This window comes from Lampetra fluviatilis, chromosome 56 (assembly GCF_964198595.1).
Source record: "Lampetra fluviatilis chromosome 56, kcLamFluv1.1, whole genome shotgun sequence".
Classification (NCBI taxonomy): Eukaryota; Metazoa; Chordata; class Hyperoartia; order Petromyzontiformes; family Petromyzontidae; genus Lampetra; species Lampetra fluviatilis.
In genome coordinates, this window is record NC_136330.1 from 2,921,525 (window position 1) to 2,945,187 (window position 23,663).

Below are 23,663 nucleotides of genomic sequence, written 5' to 3' on the forward strand. Positions count from 1 at the left end.
ATACGTGCCTCGTTCAACACAGCTCGTGGTTCAGAGTCAAACAGCGGTGTTTGAAATTCAAGACGATGTGAGTAATGGCGTTTTTTGTATATGTCCGCATACAATGCAAACAGAATGCAAGCATAACTATCTTAAGAGAGTAATTACATAATTAGTAATCACATTTTCATATATTAATATACTTTGCAAGCAGTGGCGTAAGCAATAATTACAAGGTTGCAACGTTACCGATACCAACGCTAAGGAAACGTTTCTATTAGGCGACGTTTTAAGCAATAGACCTTCTTCAGAACACATGGATAGAGGTGACAGAGATAGCGTGGATGAGACGGCGCTTTACACCATGAGACCTGATGGGAATTACAGTTTTTATTTTATATCAGATTCATTTGCTTTAATAGTTGAACTAATAGCGGCGGCCTAGTTAGCACCAATTGCTTGCTAAATGTATTGCAATATATAAATTTGCATAATACGTAAGATAAGTCTAATGTTTAATGTTGATACTTATTGATGACTTGGGGGTTTGTCTGTTACTCAGTACGGCTACCACGATCCATTTATTGATAAATACGAGGTGCTTCAAAAAGATGTTAACACTTCAGATAATTTGCAACAATACCACGAGAAATGTGGAGACGACCTGGAGAAGATTCCAGGCACGCGTTGACAATGATTGCGAACAAGTGGAGGCTCTTTAACTTTTTGAAGCTATTAACGTCACATTTGATATCATGATTACAGTGTATTATCCGTTCTTTTCCCATTAAAAACGATAGTCCCATGTAAGTGTTAACGTTTTTTTGAAGCACTCGGTATATTTATAAATGCTCACCAGCAAACATTTTAAGCATAATTATTATCAGATCCCATGGTGTACACCCAATCTGTCTCTCTGTCTCTCTCTCTGTCTCTCCCTATGTACTCTGAAGATGATGGGTCATTGCCATCACCTATATTTTTTTCTGTAAAGGCCACAGTGTGATTATTGACGAATGTGTTGACGTTTGTTGTTGTTGTTGGTCCATTGTGGTAGTTGCACCACAGCCAACGCAGCAGCAGCGTCATCACCAAATAACTTTAACCCACACAGTGCATCGAACGCCGTGTGTGTGTGCACCATCACTCGTGCTCACTGCACGGCTCTGCTTCGTTTTGACTCCGTCTGCCGGCGTCATTCTAATGACCGGTGTCACTCTTCAAAGTGAGACTCATCCTGAATTCTTCGCGTTCAGCTCCTTGTTAAGCTAAAACGTAACTAGTTTTTTTTATTTCTAGATTTGAAGCTTTCGTGACTGCAAGGATTCATACTCTTAGTTTTTTCGGTAAAGTCACGTAGGTAAAAAATGAAATTAAAATTAATAAAAAAATAAAATAATGCATCACTTGATACAGCAAATCTGGCTGTGACGGTCCCACCTGATGACGGAGACTTGTGTTGCCTCCGAAACGTCGTGATTTTTATAATTTTATTTTAATAAAATTTTATTTCATTTTTTACCTACGTGACTTTACCAAAAAAACTAAGAGTATTGTTTTTTTTATGTAGTTGATTTTACCAGGTAAGGCCCCCACTAAGCTGTGTAGCTCTTTTTCAGAAGCGATCTGGCAATCGCAAATGACAGCGCAACGAAGTGGCTTGTCACCATGTGGACATTTATAGCAGCCGAATACTCGCAATGTATGTTTTGTAAATGTGGAGGGGGAAAACCGGAGGACCCAGAGAAAAATCCACGCGACCACGGGGAGAGAGAGACACGCAAACTCCAAATATACAGCAGCAAGCGTCAGGGTCAGGGTCAGGGACGGGATCGAACCCACGACCTCCTGCATATCAGGCGAGGTAGTTAACATCTCCTGGCCACCGTGATGATGATGAGAGAGATAGAGACACGCAAACTCCAAATATACAGCAGCAGGCGTCAGGGTCGGGATCGAACCCACGATCTCCTGTATACCAGGCGAGGTAGTCAACATCTCGCAACCCAGATGAAATTACTCAGGGTTGTTCGTATGTATGTTGAACTTCTTTCGCACCGTACGTAGCCAACCGTGCTAATCGGTGGTGCGGTTCGTGCAAAAACTCACCGCTGTCAACTGACCTTCTGTTTTTGTCGGCGCATTGGGATCTACGTATGATGCAATCACGCCTTTACAGATGCAAATTATCATCACTACTATCTCTGACCCCCTCTCTCTCTATTTAAGGCCTCGACACAGAGGCGTTGTTTCTCTGTGTGCCTATGTGTGTGTCTCTCTCTGTGTGTCTCTGTGTGCGTCTCTCTCTCTGCTTGTGTGTCTGTCTGTGTGTCTCCGTGTCTGTGTTTTGTCTCTCTCTCAAATTTAGCAATCTTTGGAAGAACGTAATCAACCAGGTAGGGTTGTTGACTGTTATGTTAGCCGACTCTCTCGTGTTGTATCGCATTACATTTGTAAGTAGCACAAGAAAAAGAAAGAGGCCTCTAGTTCATCACTACTATCTACTACAGCAGTTGAATTACATCCGTGAAAACCGCGCTTTGCGCGATGGCCCTTACACGCGCGGCGACGAAGGGCAAAGTGCCACCAAAACTTTTGCAACAACTCCCGTGAGTTAGATGGGGGGGTGGGGGGGGCATCTCGCGGGTCGCCTCCTCCACGCTCCAGCAAGGGCTCCTCCCTGGACCGCTGCTGGAGCCATGGATCGCGCCGGCGGTTGCCGTGAGCCCAGTGAGGTCGCCATGCGGTTGCTGCTGGGTGATGTATTGGGCTGGGGCATGCTGTTGTTGCTGTGTGTGTGTGGGGTTCACTGTGTAGCGGTTAGCGTGCTGCGCTATGAACCTGGTGACCCGAGTTCGATTCCCGCTCACGGCCAACACCGGTGACGATTATCTGAACCGGTACTGGGCCTCCCCTAGGTCGACTCAGCCTCAAATGAGTACCTGGTGCGGTGTGTAAACATCGCCACTGGGGAGACAAAGGCGGTCGGGCGTGGTGCTGATCACCCACCCTCTCGTGTACTGTTCCGGCCTTCATAAGTGCTCGCTAACAGCACTTGCCCCTACAGTCTGTTCACACTATATGGGGGATCTTTGTCATGTTTCTATTTTCATTGGGTTCCATGTAACTGGTAGGGGCCACCATTCCAGGGTTTCTCGCTCCGTTCCAGAGTTTCTTGTCTCCGTTCCAGGGTTTCTCGCCTCCGTTTCAGGTTTTTTTCCTCCGTTCCAGGTTTCTCGCCTCCGTTCCAGGGTTTCCTGCCTCCATTCCAGGGTTTTTGGCCTCTGGTCCAGGGTTTCTGACCTCCGTTCCAGGGTTTCTCACCTCTGGTCCAGGTTGTCTCGCCATCTCCACTGCCGGGCCTACGCAGGTGAAACCATTGTGGAACATTTTCCCGGGGGGTGGAGGTGGAGGGGGCGGTCTCACTCGGATGGGCGAGACCGCCCCTAGCATAGGTGTGGCAAGACTGTGACCCAGCCAGGCCATCGATAAATTCGTGATGGATATGACGTGATCATCGCCAGCCCCGAAGCCAGTCGTCGATCAATGACTTTTTTTTGACGTTCAGCAATTCGCCAGACTTTATTTACGGGACAAATTTTTTTTATTTTTTGGTCGTTTCGCAGTTGACATCATGACGACGAGTCAATCGCCTCCAGGCGGCGACAGACGCGGCGCCGTTAATCTTTGGGTTTGTCATCGACGTCATCTTCATTCAACGCCGAATCGAGAGCGCGCGACGACAATCGATGAAAACAACTCGCTCACGCACGCGACTCTGGACGGGCAGAACGTTTCGTTCTGTGCATCCGCCGGCAGAAGAGGTCACTCATTCTAGATTTGAAGCTTTCGCGACTGCAAGGATTCATATTCTTAAGTTTTTTCGGTAAAGTCACGTAGGTAAAACATTTAAATTAATAAAATATTTTTTATTTTACTTTTATTAATTTTAATGTTTTACCTACGTGACTTTACCGAAAAAACCTAAGAATAAGAGGTCACTCAATTTTCAGCTCAGCGAACGTACCAAAGGTGCAGCCTACGATCAATGGGGGGCATGACCCCTATGACCTCACCTCTCCACCCCCCCCCCCCATATCTAATTGTTGCCCCATGACTCCCCCTATGATTCAGCCCCCCCCAAAAGAGTTATTTGAGGAGCAGCCGGGCAGTCCTCGTCTGTGGAACATACTTCCCCAGAACATTTGGGGACTCTGAAGTCGGGGTTGACTATTTTAAGTCCCCGGCCTACAACAGATGTGTTCTCTCACTCGCCCGGTACCGTCCGCCTGAGGAAGGTCACGTGCCCTTCGCGTTGTTTGTATTGTTGAGAAGTTCCGACGGACGTACTCGTAGACGGAGGTAAGTTAAGGGCTTCCGCCAGGGTTTATTAAAGCTTGTCAATAACACACAGCAGGGTACACAACTCCCAGGGGCTAGGGGTCCTACTCTGAGTCCGGGTCCCTGCCGGCTAGCTCCGGTCTCTCTCTCTCGTGTCGGATCGTGGACTCTGCCGACTCCACCGAGCGGAGAGAGAAGCACCTCTACGGCTACCACCGGCTTCTCCCCAGACTCACCACTCGATCCCTCTCACTATCCCTGGTTCCCTCTTCAACCTGTTTACTATCCCCGTTCCTACAGTGACCCCGCTTACGTCACGGGGTATCCCTTAAATACCCTAGGAGACGTGACGTCATCGCACTGAACGGCACACCTGACGTCACGTCCCCATTTTATTCATCTACAGTATTATTGTAAGTTTCAGTCGTCAAGGGAGTTATCTGTGAAGAGCTGTCTGCGAATTTCGATTTAAAGCTTTCGTGACTGCAGGGATTCATCTTCTTGGTTCTTTCGGTAAAGTCACGTAGAAGGGAAGTAATAAAATAATAAAAATAAAACATAATAAAATAAAATAATATAATAATAACATAATAATATAATATAATAATAAAATAAAATAATATAATATATATTTATTATTTTATTACTTATTACTTCCCTTCTACGTGACCTTACCGAAAGAACCAAGAAGATGAGCTGTCCGCGACTTTGGCTGTCCACGAATCGCATCTGGAACTCTGCACGACCTGGATCGAGAGGGAGAAAGTGATGAGAGAAAATCCGATGAGAGATAAAGTGATTAGATCAATTAATTTGTTATTGTGAGCATGTGCACGTGTTTAAAAGCGTATTTGCGTATTTATTTAAGGTACGATTTAAAGCTTTCGACAGACCTGTTTCTTCACCCGAGGACGGCTGCTTGCGTTGTGGCCGAAACGTCGTGAGAATTGTATTTAATTATTTTTATTTTTATTATTTTATTATTTCCCTTCTACGTGACATTACCGAAAGAACCAAGAAGATTATTTAAGGTAATTCGTAAAAAAATAACATTTCGGAGGCTAATATCATTATCAACTACATGTTCTATTTACGAGCATATCCGGAAGGTATCCCTCGCGAATAATGAGGGAATAGTCTACATTCAGTTGAACACGTAGCAGGCTTTCGCGACCAATATTATTCATAAAATAAACGTTTTTGGGTTTAGATGGCGTTATTTATAAATGTGTCGTAACCCTCCACCATCCGACACGGCCAATCAGCAAAAAAGTGTCACGTTGACAAAAGACAAAATAGTTCACGACTTTAGCCCACCGGTGTGTTGAAGAGTGAATCTACAACATTTACAATTCACTCTTCAACACACCGGTGGGCTAAAGCAGTGAACTATTTGTCTTTTGTCAACGTGACACTTTTTTACTGATTGGCCGTGTCGGGTGGTGGAGGGTTACGACACATTTATAAATAACGCGATCTAACCCAAAAAAGTTTTTTTAAGAGTCTACGTACATTCAGTCTAATTTGTAAAGGGTGTTCATCGTTTGGAGTTTCGTTCATTTGTATTCGCTCAGGGCTTTGCCGAGGGTCGGGCTCTTTCCTATAAAGCGCCGCGCGAGCCCTTTGTGCGAATGGCGCCAGGCACAATTGAGTTTTCACTTCGCTCGCCCACGCCACGTAGGGAGGCATTGCCATGGTGCAACAATGAGATGAGTTGACAGCACTGAGCAAGCGCCTTCACCCCCAGCACCCCCAAAAGACAAAGATTCCCCCCCCCTCCCCCCCGTATAGCCTTAGCAGACTCATCTTCTTGGTTCTTTCGGTAAAGTCACATAGAAGGGAAATAATAAAATAATAATTATAAAACATTATCAAATACAATTCTCACGACGTTTCGGCCACAACGCAATCAGCCGTCCTCAGGTGAAGAACAGGACTGTCGGAAAGACAGCGTCTGGGTGGTGGAGGGTTACGACACATTTATAAGACGCTGTCTTTCCGACAGACCTGTTCTTCACCTGAGGACGGCTGCTTGCGTTGTGGCCGAAACGTCGTGAGAATTGTATTTTATTATGTTTTATTTTTATTATTTTATTATTTTCCTTCTACATAACTTTATCGAAAGAACCAAGAAGATGAATCCCTGCAGTCACGAAAGCTTTAAACCTTAGCAGACTGTTGGAGCAAGTGCTGTTAGCGAGTAGCCCCTACAAAGGCCGGCAGGGCGCACGAAAGGGGGTGAGCGGTCAACACCTATCACCTAGTGGCGATGTTTACCGCACACCGCAGCAGGTGCTCCTTTGAGGCTGAGTCGACCAAGGGGATGAGGCCCAGGACCGGTTCAGACAATCGTCACTTGGTGTTGGTGGCCGTGAGCGGGAATGGAACCCAGGGTGGCCGGGTCCGTCGCGCAGCGTAGCGCTAACCGCCGTGCCACCGCTCCCCCACCAACCCACCACTTCTGTGCGACGCAGCCGTGTCGTCGATGAATGAAGCGTGGGCTGCGCGTGCTTCGTCTCAGACGTGCACGCCTCGCGTGGAAGATTCGGCCATCCGCCAGCAATGGCGTTGCGTTAAAAAAAATCCAAAAGGACTGCTGCGATTTTGCCTTCGACTGCTGCGGGTTTACCTTTGACTGCTGCGCTTGTCCTTTGACCGCTGCACCTTAACCTTTGACTGCTGTGGTTTTTACCTTTGACTGCTGCACCTTAACCTTTGACTGCTGCGATTTTAGCTTTGACTGCTGCACCTTAACCTTTGACTGCTGCACCTTAACCTTTGACTGCTGCGATTTTACCTTTGACTGCTGCACCTTAACCTTTGACTGCTGCGGTTTTACCTTTGACTGCTGCGATTTTACCTTCGACTGCTGCGGTTTTACCTTCGACTGCTGCACATTAACCTTTGACTGCTGCGATTTTACCTTCGACTGCTGTACCTTAACCTTTGACTGCTGCACCTTAACCTTTGACTGCTGCGGTTTTACCTTCGACTGCTGCACCTTAACCTTTGACTGCTGCGATTTTACCTTCGACTGCTGCACCTTAACCTTTGACTGCTGCGGGTTTACCTTCGACTGCTGCACCTTAACCTTTGACTGCTGCGATTTTACCTTCGACTGCTGCGGTTTTACCTTCGACTGCTGCACCTTAACCTTTGACTGCTGCGATTTTACCTTCGACTGCTGCACCTTAACCTTTGACTGCTGCACCTTAACCTTTGACTGCTGCGGTTTTACCTTCGACTGCTGCACCTTAACCTTTGACTGCTGCGATTTTACCTTCGACTGCTGCACCTTAACCTTTGACTGCTGCGGGTTTACCTTCGACTGCTGCACCTTAACCTTTGACTGCTGCACCTTAACTTTCGACTGCTGCACCTTAACCTTCGACTGCTGCACCTTAACCTTCGACTGCTGCACCTTAACCTTCGACTGCTGCACCTTAACCTTTGACTGCTGCACCTTAACTTTCGACTGCTGCACCTTAACCTTTGACTGCTGCACCTTAACTTTCGACTGCTGCACCTTAACCTTCGACTGCTGCACTTTTACCTTTGACTGCAGCGGATTTATCTTTGACCGTTGTGAATTTACTTTTGACTGCGCGAACAACGCTGGGAAAAGCGATTGAGTCGAAGCGTCCGGTATCAACAAGGGCATGTGCTCAATGCTCAATGGCTTTGATATAAGGTCTGGCGAGAACTCATTGTCCACTCGGGGACATTCAATTTCACGGGGTCATCTCAGTGCGACTATTGACATTGTACAAAGCAAGCGACCTCGACCGCAGCGGGGTACGAAACACAGGCTGGGCCAGACTCGCGCGAATACATGATTCTGTTTGTTGTTGTTGACAAACTCAATGAAAGAGATGCCCTTGCCCCGGTGTGTACGCGTTGATCGCACGATGGCGCGTCCCCCTGTAGACACAGCAGTATGGATGGGTCGACCGCTGTTTGGTGGTGCGCGTGTGGGTGGTGGGGCAAGACCGTCATCTCCATATATCTCCATATATTTAAAGGCAAAGTTGTGAATATGTGTGTCTGCTCGAAATGTTTAGCGTACTTCCCGATATGCAACAAACTGGAAATTTGCCATGTGGGTACTTTCCAGACTGGACACCATGCAAACATTATAAAAAATACACTTTTGGGGGGGGGGGGGGGCTCAGTAATGCATATTTTTTTGCACGGCAAGTGAGCTGTGACGTCACATCTGTCATGTGACCCGCGCATGTGGAAGCGTAACGCATTGTAGTGTAGCGGTTAGCGCGCCGCGCTACGAACCCGGCGACCCGAGTTCGATTCCCGCTCACGGCCACCACCGGTGACGATTATTTCCCACGTCCGAAGTGATCAGCAACCACTTTCGCTCCGAGCCTCCTCAACATTTAATCCAGGCTCGGGGGACTGGCTCAGATATCCACTGCATTGTGGACCCCCCCCACCACCCCCTAGGGCAGAGTACCTCGGAGCAAACTCACACGTGCAAGGGAGCTAGCACTCAGAATCGGAGTCCGAATATGTTTTTTTTTACTGGAGGAATCCGAGGAGCTATGAAGCTCTTTTTCGCCGATGTCCAGTAAACCCCACTTGGGCTAATTGCTTCTCTTTCAGAAGCGTCCTGGCCGCAAACGATATCTCGGCGAAGTGGCTTACCACGTGGGCATTGATGGCAGCCATATACTCGATGTCCACGTGCTGTAACTCGCCATCATGTACGCCGGTGAGATCGACACTCACGGGTAACGGAGGGAGTTTCACGAACCTCGCGTGATCCACCAACGCTTGTTCAAACAACAGCAGATGCCACCAAACGCCTGGCATATTTTTACATATGTACAATTTTATATATATACTTATGTGTGAATATCCACAATCATTATGAGATCTCTTCACGAACCTCGCGTGATCCACCAACGCTTGTTCAAACAACAGCAGATGCCACCAAACGCCTGGCATATTTTTACATATGTACAATTTTATATATATACTTATGTGTGAATATCCACAATCATTATGAGATCTCTTCACGAACCTCGCGTGATCCACCAACGCTTGTTCAAACAACAGCAGATGCCACCAAACGCCTGGCATATTTTTACATATGTACAATTTTATATATATACTTATGTGTGAATATCCACAATCATTATGAGATCTCTTTTACCAGTGGCAAAATATAGTAGTAGGTTTTTACCCTTTTAAACTGGTACAAAACTGACACCTTTATTCAAGGCATCATGTTTGCAATAACCACAACACAAGTAGTCAAAAAAGCAAACAAAAAGAAGCAACTCTGATAATGATGCACTGTCCTTGCATATTATTATCATTATCAGAGTTGCTTCTTTTTGTTTGCTTTTTTGACTACTTGTGTTGTGGTTATTGCAAACATGATGCCTTGAATAAAGGTGTCAGTTTTGTACCAGTTTAAAAGGGTAAAAACCTACTACTATCCACAATCATGTCACTCCTCATATCACTCTTGGGGGGGGGGGGGGCTGAATCACAAGGGGAGTCACGGGGCAACAATTACTCATGGGGGAGGGGGGGGTGGGGGGTCAAGGGGTCATGTACGAGGGGCGAAGCCACGTGATGGACTGGCTCGAACTTCGTGTGCAAGATGACAACAACAGTCGGTCAAATCGAGGGTAGCTGCAATACAGCGATACTACGATATATCGTACGACGTAAGGTAAACTTCAACCGTGATGATGGGTACAAAGTGAGTAATCATTGGAAAGATGTTATTAACCATGTAAAAAATATTTAACTACACATTTTTTGGCCATCTTATTTGACAGGTACTATTCTACTTTACCGAGTGTTGACATGCCCAGCGTTTAACAGTACTCTCCTTTTTGCATTTGGATTGTCAACCAACACCGGGTAAAACAACAACATGTACACCTATTGTTCTCTTTTAGCCCCGCCCACCCCCCCCAACACGTTCCATTCATTGGCTACCACATTCAGATAAGCCCCTCCCCCCTCCCCCTTAACTTGTATTTAAGAGCTCGCCTCTTGGAATTTTGCCTCACTTGATACAGTCCCACCTGATGACGGAGACTTGTGTTGCCTCCGAAACGTCGTGATTTATTATTTTATTTCTATTTTTATTTCGATTTTAAAAAAATATATTTTTAATTTTTACCTACATGACTTTACCGAAAAAAACTAAGAGTATAGGGTCCACGATAATCGATATAATGTACGACTTAAGGGTCTATGATAATCGATATATCGTACGGCGTAAGGATCCACAGTAATCAATATATCGTACGGCCTTCATCATCGTGGCTCACGTGATTGCATTATTTCGTGACAATATTTTTGCAGAATAACAGAAGCACAATTGATAAGGTTAAGCCCGGTCACCAATAACTGCACAGACATACACACACACAAACTAACTATCATTCATAGTCAAGGTTTTTTTGGGTTAACTCGCGTAAGCATAAATGTGTCGCGACCAAAGTGGTTGATGTCATCACGATGTCATCAACCACTTTGGGTCATGACTTGATTTGTCTTCCTCGTCATCCTCCCCCGTCAGCAGTGTGGGTGTGTGGAGCGAGGTGCAATGATTACCTGGCGGCCGTTTGATTGGTGGTTGTTTTCTACCCACATTAACATCAGCTGCCCCGCCCATGCTGATGACACCACTTGGGCTACGCCCATCTCTACACCTTTATCAACAGCAGCCACACCTTTACAGCAGCCGCACCTTAACAACTCTTGGAACCTCCCATTCCAACCAGTCTACACAACAAAGGCTCATTCCTAGCAGCGTGCTTCAGCCGCACCGAACCTCACAATGGCTCCACCCACCCTCAACCAGTATATATACAAGGACTGTTTTATTGGAATTTCTCTCACTTGATGCAGCTATCGTGCTGTGACGGTTCCACCTGAAGACGGAAGCTTGTGTTGCCTCCGAAACGTCGTGATTTTTATTTTATTTTTATTAATTTTAATTGTATTTTTTTACCTACGTGACTTTACCGAAAAAACCTAAGAATACTTTATAAACAGTTTGCCTTTAGAGGCTAATCCCCATTTTCCTGATGACGACCGCTTGTGTTGCGATCGAAACTTCGTGGCAGAGGTGTGGACTCGAGTCATGTGACTTGGACTCGAGTCAGACTCGAGTCATGAATTTGATGACTTGCGACTCGACTTGGACTTGCATAACAATGACTTTGTCCCACCTATGAGATGTGGACTCGAGTCATGTGACTTGGACTCGAGTCAGACTCGAGTCATGAATTTGATGACTTGCGACTCGACTTGGACTTGCATAACAATGACTTTGTCCCACCTCTGCTTCGTGGGTTTTGTTTTTTATTTTCATGTTTTATTCTATCTACGTGACTTTACCGAAATAACCAAGAATATGTGTCGCAACCCTCCACCACCCGACACGGCCAATCAGTAAAGAATGTATCACATTAACAAGACGCCAATTAGTTACTTCTTCAGCCCACCGGTGTGTTTGAAGAGTGAATCCACAACATTTCGAATTTGAGTAGTCCGACGTTTCGGTGGTAATTACATCCGGCATCTTCGGGCGATTTGCCAGAATAGTGAAGTAATCCCACCTGCTTCCGGTCTTAAATACTATCACGTTACATTTCGATTAAAGCTTTCGTGACTGCAGGGATTCATCTTCTTGATTATTTCGGTAAAGTCACGTAGAAGAGAAATAAAAAAAAATACAAAAAACAGCTTTGTCTTCACCTGAGGACGCCTGCTTGTGTTGTGGCCGAAACGTCGTGATAATTTTATTTTATTATGTTACATTTTTATTATTTTATTATTTCCCTTCTACGTGACTTTACCGAAAGAACCAAGAAGATACTATCACGTAAATTTTAGTTTTGCAATTATTGTACTTTTTCTCAATTCCAGCTCTGAGGATATTTATATATTTGTTTAATTTACGCGTGACTGTCACCCCACGAATGGGGCGATAATTGGGGTCAGGTCAGGATAAGAAATAAGATTTGTTAAACGAGCGAACAAGCACTGAGTGGAGTGTTCTTGGAGAGCCATAGCCATCTCTCGGGGGTGCTGCGATTGTAACAATGCACGTAATGCGCGCGCGAGCAGATTTCATCACTGTTTCTAAACACACACCCCCCTGACCCCACGCCCCTTCCCCCACGAACACGCGTGTAGTTGTGACGCAGACGTCAACGAAGGGGGACGAGGCGACAGGCCGCGACGTCTATTGGCGGAGAATGTCGTTTGTATCGAGCTCAAGTTGAACGAGGAGAGTTCAATTGCCGCGATGGCATTGCGGCTCTGTTCAAGCGACCCCCCCCCCCCCCGCCGAGCGATGTGCAATATGCCTTCCTGTAGGCAACTCTCTCCTATGACCTTGAGTTTACAGGAAGTGCGAGAAAGCGATTGACCCCTGCACCATCACTCGACTGGGTGCACACCCCGCGGCCGCGTTTCGACTCCGATTCACGGAGTCATCACGCAATTGTCTCCTTTGGGGCCGTCCATAAATGACGTCACGCACCTAGAAGGGAAATAATGAAATAAATTCCCTTCTACGTGACTTTACCGAAAGAACCAAGAATATGAATCCCTGCAGTCACGAAAGCTTTAAATCAAAATTCAATAAAGGGTGTTTAATTTTTGTTGCATTGCGATGCAGCATGGCAGGCGTTTTTTTTCCTTCATATTTTCACTCCAGCACTGGGTAATTCCCGACTGGCCCTCTTCTCAGACCATTCCCCGACGCAGCAAGAGTGTACCGAACTCACAGTATCAGAAGCATGATCCTTATGACACAAATCTGACAGCACCAGGGGCATTCATTTCCGATGTAATATTGTCCGGGTCTCTGTGAGACTGGGATATAGGAGGCACGTATCTGTCGTGGGCACAGTAGGCCATAGCGCGAGGGATACTGGATGTGGTGTGCCGAATATGGACATATTTTCCAGGTCGCCGATTCAAGACAGACCCAGCCACGGTGGCTAGGAGATGGAGGAACATAACAGACTCTCGTTCCTAGATATTTTGCTGGGACATGGTCTTAATGGCAAAACAACACACAGCGTTTACCAAAAGCAAACGCACACTGATGCCTATCTGAATGCAGATTCACATCATCACCCAGCTCAGAAATCGTCTCTTATCAAAACACTCATACATCGGGCAAAAACAGTGTCAGATGGTGAGAGTCTAGTGAGAGAGATGAAACATGTTAAAGAAGCACTAAGACAGAATGGCTACAATAATGCTCAAATTAACAGAGCACTGAAGGCCAAAGCAACACTGCTGAAAGCGATAAGATTGTTCAAACAATAAAAATTCCATACATCTCAGGAGTAACTGACAAATTAGCCCGGGTTGTGCAAAAGCAAAACATTAAAGTAAGATTTGGTACAGTGCACAAAATTCAAAAAGTGGTATCTGGCACTAAAGACGAATTGCCCAAATTATCAACAGAAGGTGTATATCGGATTAATTGTTTACGTGGCAGATGCTATATTGGACAGACGGGACGCAACATCAGTGTAAGACTAAAAGAACACCAAAAAAACATAAAATTATCTCAAACACAACTGTCGGCAGTGGCAGAGAATGCTTGTCAACAAGGACACTCAATTGATTTTGATAACGTTGAAGTGTTGTGTAAAACTAATTATTACTGGCCAAGACTAATTAGAGAATCCATTGAAATTGAGAGAAACAGAAATAACTTCAATCGCTATGACAGCTACAGGCTTGGTGCGACCTGGAAGCGTATTATCAAATAAATACAATTACAATTCTTAATAAGGGAAACAAATGCCAATGGATAACAATTGAATGATTACCAATCTATATAATTACAATACCCTCCCCCTCCTTGCCTCGAATCACTGCACCAGATTGAATTGAAATAAATGATGACGTCACCCTGATGCTGCTCTATTTAAGACCGGAAGTAACAGGAGAGCTTCACCATTCTTGCCCGATGAAGCTGATTGTAATTATCAGCGAAACGTCGTACTACTCAAATTTTAAAATGCTGTTGATTCTCTCTTCAGCACACCGGTGGGCTAAAGAAGTCAATTATTTTGTCCTTTGAATAACGTGACACATTTTTTACTGTTTGGCCGTGTCGGGTGGTGGAGGGTTACGACACATTTATAAATAACGCGATCTGACCCAAAACCCTAAATTATGAATAGGAGATGTTAACTACCTCGCCTGGTATGCAGGGGGTCGTGGGTTCGATCCAGACCCTGACGCCTGCTGCTGTATATTTGGAGTTTGCGGTGTCTCTCTCTCTCCCCGTGGTCACGTGGATTTTTCTCCAGGTCTTCTGGTTTTTCACTCCACGTTTAGAATCAACATCACGCGTTTAGAGTATTTAGCTGTTATGCATTTCGACTCGATAAGCCACTTCGTTGGGCTATCATTTGTGGCCAGGTCGCTTCTGAAAAATAGCTAGAAAGCTCAGTAAAAAGTTAAAATAGTTCAACGATATTAATTTTTTTTTGTATCTCAATTTGACATCCCATCATCGCGCGTTGTGTTTCCTCCCTCCGTTAACTGTCTCGTCGTTTCCCTCTCTGCGCGCGCCTCCTCAGAGCAAACTCGAATCGGAAGACCTCCACTGAGTAGCGATCACAATGGCGACGAACGTCGGAGGTGTGGTGGCGGTCATCGTGTTTTACATCGCCATCCTGGCGACGGGCGTGTGGGCATCACGCAAGTCCAGAAAGACGGAGAAGCGATCCAAAAGCACGCGGAGCGAGATGGCCATGGTTGGGGACCGCAACATGAACGTCATCGTCGGGATCTTCACGACCACAGGTGTGCCGTGCAAAGACAACGATTCCCCCGTGCGTGTGTGGCCTTGACAGACATTATTGGGGCAATCGCTGTGAGCGGGCAGCACCTGCGAAGCAGAGGTCGCAAACGGGTTTTGATTCCTTACCCGTACCCGGCCGCACCAGGGTCACAAACGGGTACCCGTACCCGGCTGGGTACCGTGGGTACGGGTTGGGTACAGGTATCGGGTACCTGATTGCGACCTCTGGGATGAAGCCATGTTGTGGCAGGCGCGGGTGGGTTGATTCTAGGAACTTGAATTGTGAGAAGAGACAAGACGTTGGGAAATGAATGACAAACGGTGACTCACCAGTGACTCACGGTCTACCCGTACCCGGCCGCACCAGGGTCGCAAACGGGTACCCGTACCCGGCCGGGTACGGGTAGCCGGGTATCGGGTAGGGTACGGGTATTGGGTACCCGGTTGCGACCTCTGCTGCGAAGGCCCACGACGGCGCACGAAGGAGATGGGTGGCCAGGTCCAGGCGGTACCGGTCCATCTCTCGGCAGAAGATTGGCAGCTTTAACTCGACATCCCACGTGGCCAGCCACAGTCGTTTTCTGTTTCTGGAAGAATTCTGACTGGGAGGGGTTCGAAATGGCTCCGCCAAATGGGGCTTTGGCTCGAAGGCGTTATGAACGCCTGTTCCCCCTCTTGGTGCCTCCGGCACAAGCTTAATTGGGTGTTTCCACCGTGGTATTTGGTCAAAAAAGAAAAAATACTCGCAGACTCACGCCAAAGCCAAAGTTCGCCCGTATAGCCTGAAAAGACTGTTGGGGTAAGTGCTGTTAGCAGGTAGCACCTACGAAAGCCGCAACGGCGCACGAGGGGGGGGGGGGGTTGGGTGGTCAGCACCACGCCCAGCCGCCTTTGTCTCCCCAGTGGTGATGCTTACATACCGCACCAGGTACTCATTTGAGGCCGAGTCGACCCAGGGGGGGGCAGGATCGATTCGGATCATCAAACAGGAATCGAACTGCGCCACCGCTCCCCATCTACATGCAAACGCACACCATGCACACAGACACACACATCGCACAGACGGTACATTGCCGTTTTTAAGTTTGTGAGCACATAGCCTTGGTGTCATGTCGTGTGTGTGTGTGTCCCCCCTTCTTATATCTGTAGCCACGTGGGTTGGAGGGGCTTACATCAACGGCACGGCGGAGGTCATATACACGCCCGGAATGGGCTTGGCGTGGATGCAGGCTCCCATCGGCAGTGCTGTCAGCCTATTTGTCGGTATGAAAGCACGCACTTGCACCAAGGACAAATCTCTACCGTTCATCGCCAAAAGTAATGGCAGAACTCTCGAAAAATGTGTCACTTCATCCGTTTAAAAAAATCCACCTCTGAGAATTGAGAATATAATGTTGGCTGCCTTGCAATGTACGTGTCTCTACTAGTAGGGATGGACAGAGGTGGGACAAAGTCATTGTTATGCAAGTCCAAGTCGAGTCGCAAGTCATCAAATTCATGACTCGAGTCTGACTCGAGTCCAAGTCACATGACTCGAGTCCACATCTCATAGGTGGGACAAAGTCATTGTTATGCAAGTCCAAGTCGAGTCGCAAGTCATCAAATTCATGACTCGAGTCTGACTCGAGTCCAAGTCACATGACTCGAGTCCACACCTCTGGGGATGGATCTATGGGTATCCAGGCAGTAGTTCTGCAATGTCTGCTTATTTCGTGGGGTCATTCTCAAACACATGGGGGTGGTAGTAGGTTTTTACCCTTTCAACTGGTACAAAACTGACACCGTTATACAAGGCATCACGTTTGCAATAACCACAACACAAGTAGTCAAAATGCAAACAAAAAGAAACAACTCTGATGATGATAATGATATGCACTGTCCTTGAAGTTGATTGGTCCACACCCGAGACAGCTTTTCTTAGAGCCTAGTCTCAATTGGTGTTGGACCAGATGACGCCAAAAGGCGTACAACTCAAAGACAGTGCACTATCAGAGTATTGAGAGCTCTGGGTAAGCATTCACACTATGAGACATCTCCTTTACCAGTGGCAAAATATTGTAGTAGGTTTTCAAAGGGTAAAAACCTACTACTATATTTTGCCACTGGTAAAGGAGATTTCAAAGGGTAAAAACCTACTACTATATTTTGCCACTGGTAAAGGAGATTTCAAAGGGTAAAAACCTACTACTATATTTTGCCACTGGTAAAGGAGATTTCAAAGGGTAAAAACCTACTACTATATTTTGCCACTGGTAAAGGAGATTTCAAAGGGTAAAAACCTACTACTATATTTTGCCACTGGTAAAGGAGATTTCAAAGGGTAAAAACCTACTACTATATTTTGCCACTGGTAAAGGAGATTTCAAAGGGTAAAAACCTACTACTATATTTTGCCACTGGTAAAGGAGATTTCAAAGGGTAAAAACCTACTACTATATTTTGCCACTGGTAAAGGAGATTTCAAAGGGTAAAAACCTACTACTATATTTTGCCACTGGTAAAGGAGATTTCAAAGGGTAAAAACCTACTACTATATTTTGCCACTGGTAAAGGAGATTTCAAAGGGTAAAAACCTACTACTATATTTTGCCACTGGTAAAGGAGATTTCAAAGGGTAAAAACCTACTACTATATTTTGCCACTGGTAAAGGAGATTTCAAAGGGTAAAAACCTACTACTATATTTTGCCACTGGTAAAGGAGATTTCAAAGGGTAAAAACCTACTACTATATTTTGCCACTGGTAAAGGAGATTTCAAAGGGTAAAAACCTACTACTATATTTTGCCACTGGTAAAGGAGATTTCAAAGGGTAAAAACCTACTACTATATTTTGCCACTGGTAAAGGAGATTTCAAAGGGTAAAAACCTACTACTATATTTTGCCACTGGTAAAGGAGATTTCAAAGGGTAAAAACCTACTACTATATTTTGCCACTGGTAAAGGAGATTTCAAAGGGTAAAAACCTACTACTATATTTTGCCACTGGTAAAGGAGATTTCAAAGGGTAAAAACCTACTACTATATTTTGCCACTGGTAAAGGAGATTTCAAAGGGTAAAAACCTACTACTATATTTTGCCACTGGTAAAGGAGATTTCAAAGGGTAAAAACCTACTACTATATTTTGCCACTGGTAAAGGAGATTTCAAAGGGTAAAAACCTACTACTATATTTTGCCACTGGTAAAGGAGATTTCAAAGGGTAAAAACCTACTACTATATTTTGCCACTGGTAAAGGAGATTTCAAAGGGTAAAAACCTACTACTATATTTTGCCACTGGTAAAGGAGATTTCAAAGGGTAAAAACCTACTACTATATTTTGCCACTGGTAAAGGAGATTTCAAAGGGTAAAAACCTACTACTATATTTTGCCACTGGTAAAGGAGATTTCAAAGGGTAAAAACCTACTACTATATTTTGCCACTGGTAAAGGAGATTTCAAAGGGTAAAAACCTACTACTATATTTTGCCACTGGTAAAGGAGATTTCAAAGGGTAAAAACCTACTACTATATTTTGCCACTGGTAAAGGAGATTTCAAAGGGTAAAAACCTACTACTATATTTTGCCACTGGTAAAGGAGATTTCAAAGGGTAAAAACCTACTACTATATTTTGCCACTGGTAAAGGAGATTTCAAAGGGTAAAAACCTACTACTATATTTTGCCACTGGTAAAGGAGATTTCAAAGGGTAAAAACCTACTACTATATTTTGCCACTGGTAAAGGAGATTTCAAAGGGTAAAAACCTACTACTATATTTTGCCACTGGTAAAGGAGATTTCAAAGGGTAAAAACCTACTACTATATTTTGCCACTGGTAAAGGAGATTTCAAAGGGTAAAAACCTACTACTATATTTTGCCACTGGTAAAGGAGATTTCAAAGGGTAAAAACCTACTACTATATTTTGCCACTGGTAAAGGAGATTTCAAAGGGTAAAAACCTACTACTATATTTTGCCACTGGTAAAGGAGATTTCAAAGGGTAAAAACCTACTACTATATTTTGCCACTGGTAAAGGAGATTTCAAAGGGTAAAAACCTACTACTATATTTTGCCACTGGTAAAGGAGATTTCAAAGGGTAAAAACCTACTACTATATTTTGCCACTGGTAAAGGAGATTTCAAAGGGTAAAAACCTACTACTATATTTTGCCACTGGTAAAGGAGATTTCAAAGGGTAAAAACCTACTACTATATTTTGCCACTGGTAAAGGAGATTTCAAAGGGTAAAAACCTACTACTATATTTTGCCACTGGTAAAGGAGATTTCAAAGGGTAAAAACCTACTACTATATTTTGCCACTGGTAAAGGAGATTTCAAAGGGTAAAAACCTACTACTATATTTTGCCACTGGTAAAGGAGATTTCAAAGGGTAAAAACCTACTACTATATTTTGCCACTGGTAAAGGAGATTTCAAAGGGTAAAAACCTACTACTATATTTTGCCACTGGTAAAGGAGATTTCAAAGGGTAAAAACCTACTACTATATTTTGCCACTGGTAAAGGAGATTTCAAAGGGTAAAAACCTACTACTATATTTTGCCACTGGTAAAGGAGATTTCAAAGGGTAAAAACCTACTACTATATTTTGCCACTGGTAAAGGAGATTTCAAAGGGTAAAAACCTACTACTATATTTTGCCACTGGTAAAGGAGATTTAAAGGGTAAAAACCTACTACTATATTTTGCCACTGGTAAAGGAGATTTCAAAGGGTAAAAACCTACTACTATATTTTGCCACTGATAAAGGAGATTTCAAAGGGTAAAAACCTACTACTCTATTTTGCCACTGGTAAAGGAGATTTCAAAGGGTAAAAACCTACTACTATATTTTGCCACTGGTAAAGGAGATTTCAAAGGGTAAAAACCTACTACTATATTTTGCCACTGGTAAAGGAGATTTCAAAGGGTAAAAACCTACTACTATATTTTGCCACTGGTAAAGGAGATTTCAAAGGGTAAAAACCTACTACTATATTTTGCCACTGGTAAAGGAGATTTAAAGGGTAAAAACCTACTACTATATTTTGCCACTGGTAAAGGAGATTTCAAAGGGTAAAAACCTACTACTATATTTTGCCACTGATAAAGGAGATTTCAAAGGGTAAAAACCTACTACTCTATTTTGCCACTGGTAAAGGAGATTTCAAAGGGTAAAAACCTACTACTATATTTTGCCACTGATAAAGGAGATTTCAAAGGGTAAAAACCTACTACTCTATTTTGCCACTGGTAAAGGAGATTTCAAAGGGTAAAAACCTACTACTATATTTTGCCACTGGTAAAGGAGATTTCAAAGGGTAAAAACCTACTACTATATTTTGCCACTGATAAAGGAGATTTCAAAGGGTAAAAACCTACTACTCTATTTTGCCACTGGTAAAGGAGATTTCAAAGGGTAAAAACCTACTACTCTATTTTGCCACTGGTAAAGGAGATTTCAAAGGGTAAAAACCTACTACTATATTTTGCCACTGGTAAAGGAGATTTCAAAGGGTAAAAACCTACTACTCTATTTTGCCACTGATAAAGGAGATTTCAAAGGGTAAAAACCTACTACTATATTTTGCCACTGGTAAAGGAGATTTCAAAGGGTAAAAACCTACTACTATATTTTGCCACTGATAAAGGAGATTTCAAAGGGTAAAAACCTACTACTCTATTTTGCCACTGGTAAAGGAGATTTCAAAGGGTAAAAACCTACTACTCTATTTTGCCACTGGTAAAGGAGATTTCAAAGGGTAAAAACCTACTACTATATTTTGCCACTGGTAAAGGAGATTTCAAAGGGTAAAAACCTACTACTATATTTTGCCACTGGTAAAGGAGATTTCAAAGGGTAAAAACCTACTACTATATTTTGCCACTGGTAAAGGAGATTTCAAAGGGTAAAACCCTACTACTATATTTTGCCACTGGTAAAGGAGATTTCAAAGGGTAAAAACCTACTACTCTATTTTGCCACTGGTAAAGGAGATTTCAAAGGGTAAAAACCTACTACTATATTTTGCCACTGGTAAAGGAGATTTCAAAGGGTAAAAACCTACTACTATATTTTGCCACTGGTAAAGGAGATTTCAAAGGGTAAAACCCTACTACTATATTTTGCCACTGGTAAAGGAGATTTCAAAGGGTAAAAACCTACTACTATATTTTGCCACTGGTAAAGGAGATTTCAAAGGGTAAAACCCTACTACTATATTTTGCCACTGGTAAAGGAGATTTCAAAGGGTAAAAACCTACTACTATATTTTGCCACTGGTAAAGGAGATTTCAAAGGGTAAAAACCTACTACTATATTTTGCCACTGGTAAAGGAGATTTCAAAGGGTAAAAACCTACTACTATATTTTGCCACTGGTAAAGGAGATGTCTCCTAGTACACGGGGGGGGTGGTTGCATGGAATAAAATTTGCAGTAAAAAAAACCCCAGGAGTGGCAAACAACAATCACCGCCGTTAGGAATCGTTTATGCGTCTCGACACGGCACACTTGAATAAAATACACAACAACAACAACAACATTGAAATCGGTAGGCTAAGGGGCCGTCCATAAATGACGTCACGCGATTTTGGACGATTTTTGACCCCCCCCCTCGTCACACGGCGTCACAAATATGACGTCACAAAGCTCTGCCCTTTCCCCCCCCCCCCCACTCTGATGTTGTAGGAGAAAACGTTTATTAAAAGTCTGCTTCATTAAGTACAACGTGTTGTCTATATTAATTTAAAGTTGCGCATTTTGATGTGACGTCACATTTCTCAAACCCCCCCCCCCCCACCCCTCGTCACACATCGTCACAAATGTCTGACCTCCCCCCCCCAAGGTGCGTGACGTCATTTATGGACGGCCCCTAACCTTAAACGATGTAATAAGTCCTTTCTAAACTCATTGATCGCGAACAATGCGGTTCTCAAGAGTATCCAGCGAGCGCGAACAAATGACGTGGCACGTGCGTAGGCGTCTGTTGAATGTTGTTGTTGTTTGTTTGTGTTGTTGTTGTTGTTGTGTCGTTACCCGCTTGCCGTTACGAGCCGGTCGGGCTAACCTCAAGTAAACGGACAATTGGTGAGAGAAAAAAAAACCCAAAAATGTCCGTTCCGTTATTTCGTGCGTCGTTCGTTTCTCAAAACCATCGCAGAGTCGGGCCGTCCATAAATGACGTCACGCACTGGGGGGGGGGGGGGGTCAGACATTTGTGACGATGTGTGACGAAGGAGGGGGGGGGGGGTGAGAAATGTGACGTCACATCAAAATGCGCAACTTTAAATAAATATAGACAACACGTTCTACTTAATTAATTCGACTTTTTAATAAATGTTTTCTCCTACAACATCAGAGTGCAGCGCCACATTAAATACGCACTACAGTGACAATAGTTTAAAGCGATTTGAAGCATGTTTTAGTTTTTTTTGGGGGGGGGGGGCAGAGCTTTGTGACGTCATATTTGAGAGGGGGGGTCTGACTTTTTGTGACGCCCTGTGACGAGGGGGGGGGGGTAAAAAATCGTCCAAAATCGCGTGACGTCATTTATGGACGGCCCCAGAGTCAGGCAAGGGGGAGAGGGGCGGTAGGGGGGGGGGCTTGGCTGGAACAATATTCAACAAGGCGGGGGGAGGGGAGGGGTCAAGTTAGGTAGAGAATCACCGGATCGAGACGCGGCTGCCTCACCTGGTGAGCATCCCAACTTGACTTTTCCCCAGGGTTTCCCCAGCCCTTTGACCAACACGCTCCCCAGATACTCCCTCCGAGCCTGCTCTTCTGTGCCGTGACTGTGGGGGGCCCGGTGGGATGGGGGAGGGGTGGAAGGAGGTGGGGGGGGGGCAGGTGGGGGTAAGGGGTAGATGGTCGAGTTTCGGCCCCTAATAGCAACCCCCACAGTAACCCAGCAAGGTGAATCGTCGGGATTGTAATAATGTTGGAATGTGTTGAAAATACAATTACAAATAATACATTTCAACCACCACGCGTGAAAACGAACTTTTTTTAAAAAAAGCAGAATACTACATATGACAATCATATGATTAGGACATCAGCATGTTAGCTTGCCAAGGCAATTATCGAGCAGCAATTTGTTTCAGCAGCAACAACAACAACAACTCTGGACTGACATCAACCTTCTGCGTCTGGCTTGTCAAACACAACGCTGCTGTGAACGCCACAGATGTTTCTTGGAAACAGTCGATGCGATTCCCACTGCTCAAATGAGCGACTAAAAGCAGGTTGTTCAAACGCAAAGCCGCACGCGAACTCGATCTGCATTCCCGTCGGATGAATGCCACAATAAGCACGGCCTCGTTGCGTTGATATCTCTTAGTTCCGACTGTCGACAGATTAGGAGGAGCTGCCAAAAGCCACTCTTTTGTTCTTTCGGTAAAGTTTGAGAGACAAAACACAGACACGGAGACACACAGAGAGAGATACACCGACATAGACTTTAACGAAAGAACCCCACCGAGTGATTCCTGCAGTCAGGAAAGTTTCAAATCAAATTTGCCAAAAGCCAATTTTA

At 44.6% G+C, this 23,663-nt stretch overlaps 1 protein-coding gene across 13 annotated transcripts in view; it reads left to right on the forward strand.

Moving 5' to 3' along the window:
• The window catches only part of LOC144950078 (high-affinity choline transporter 1-like), a 140,885-nt gene that overhangs the window by 99,040 nt on the left and 18,182 nt on the right, over positions 1-23,663 (forward strand). For 11 of the 13 annotated variants that reach the window (XR_013640344.1, XM_078880091.1, XM_078880097.1 and 8 more), the window contains 2 exons: positions 14,922-15,147; positions 16,295-16,408. Coding sequence is in view for 12 of the 13 variants with exons in the window: in XM_078880091.1 (XP_078736217.1) it covers positions 14,964-15,147; positions 16,295-16,408 (298 nt within the window). In the remaining variant the exon portion in view is untranslated. Of the gene's footprint in view, positions 1-42; positions 68-11,217; positions 11,270-14,921; positions 15,148-16,294; positions 16,409-23,663 lie in introns of those variants that run through there. The other 2 variants (XM_078880096.1, XM_078880094.1) reach the window with 2 other exon arrangements.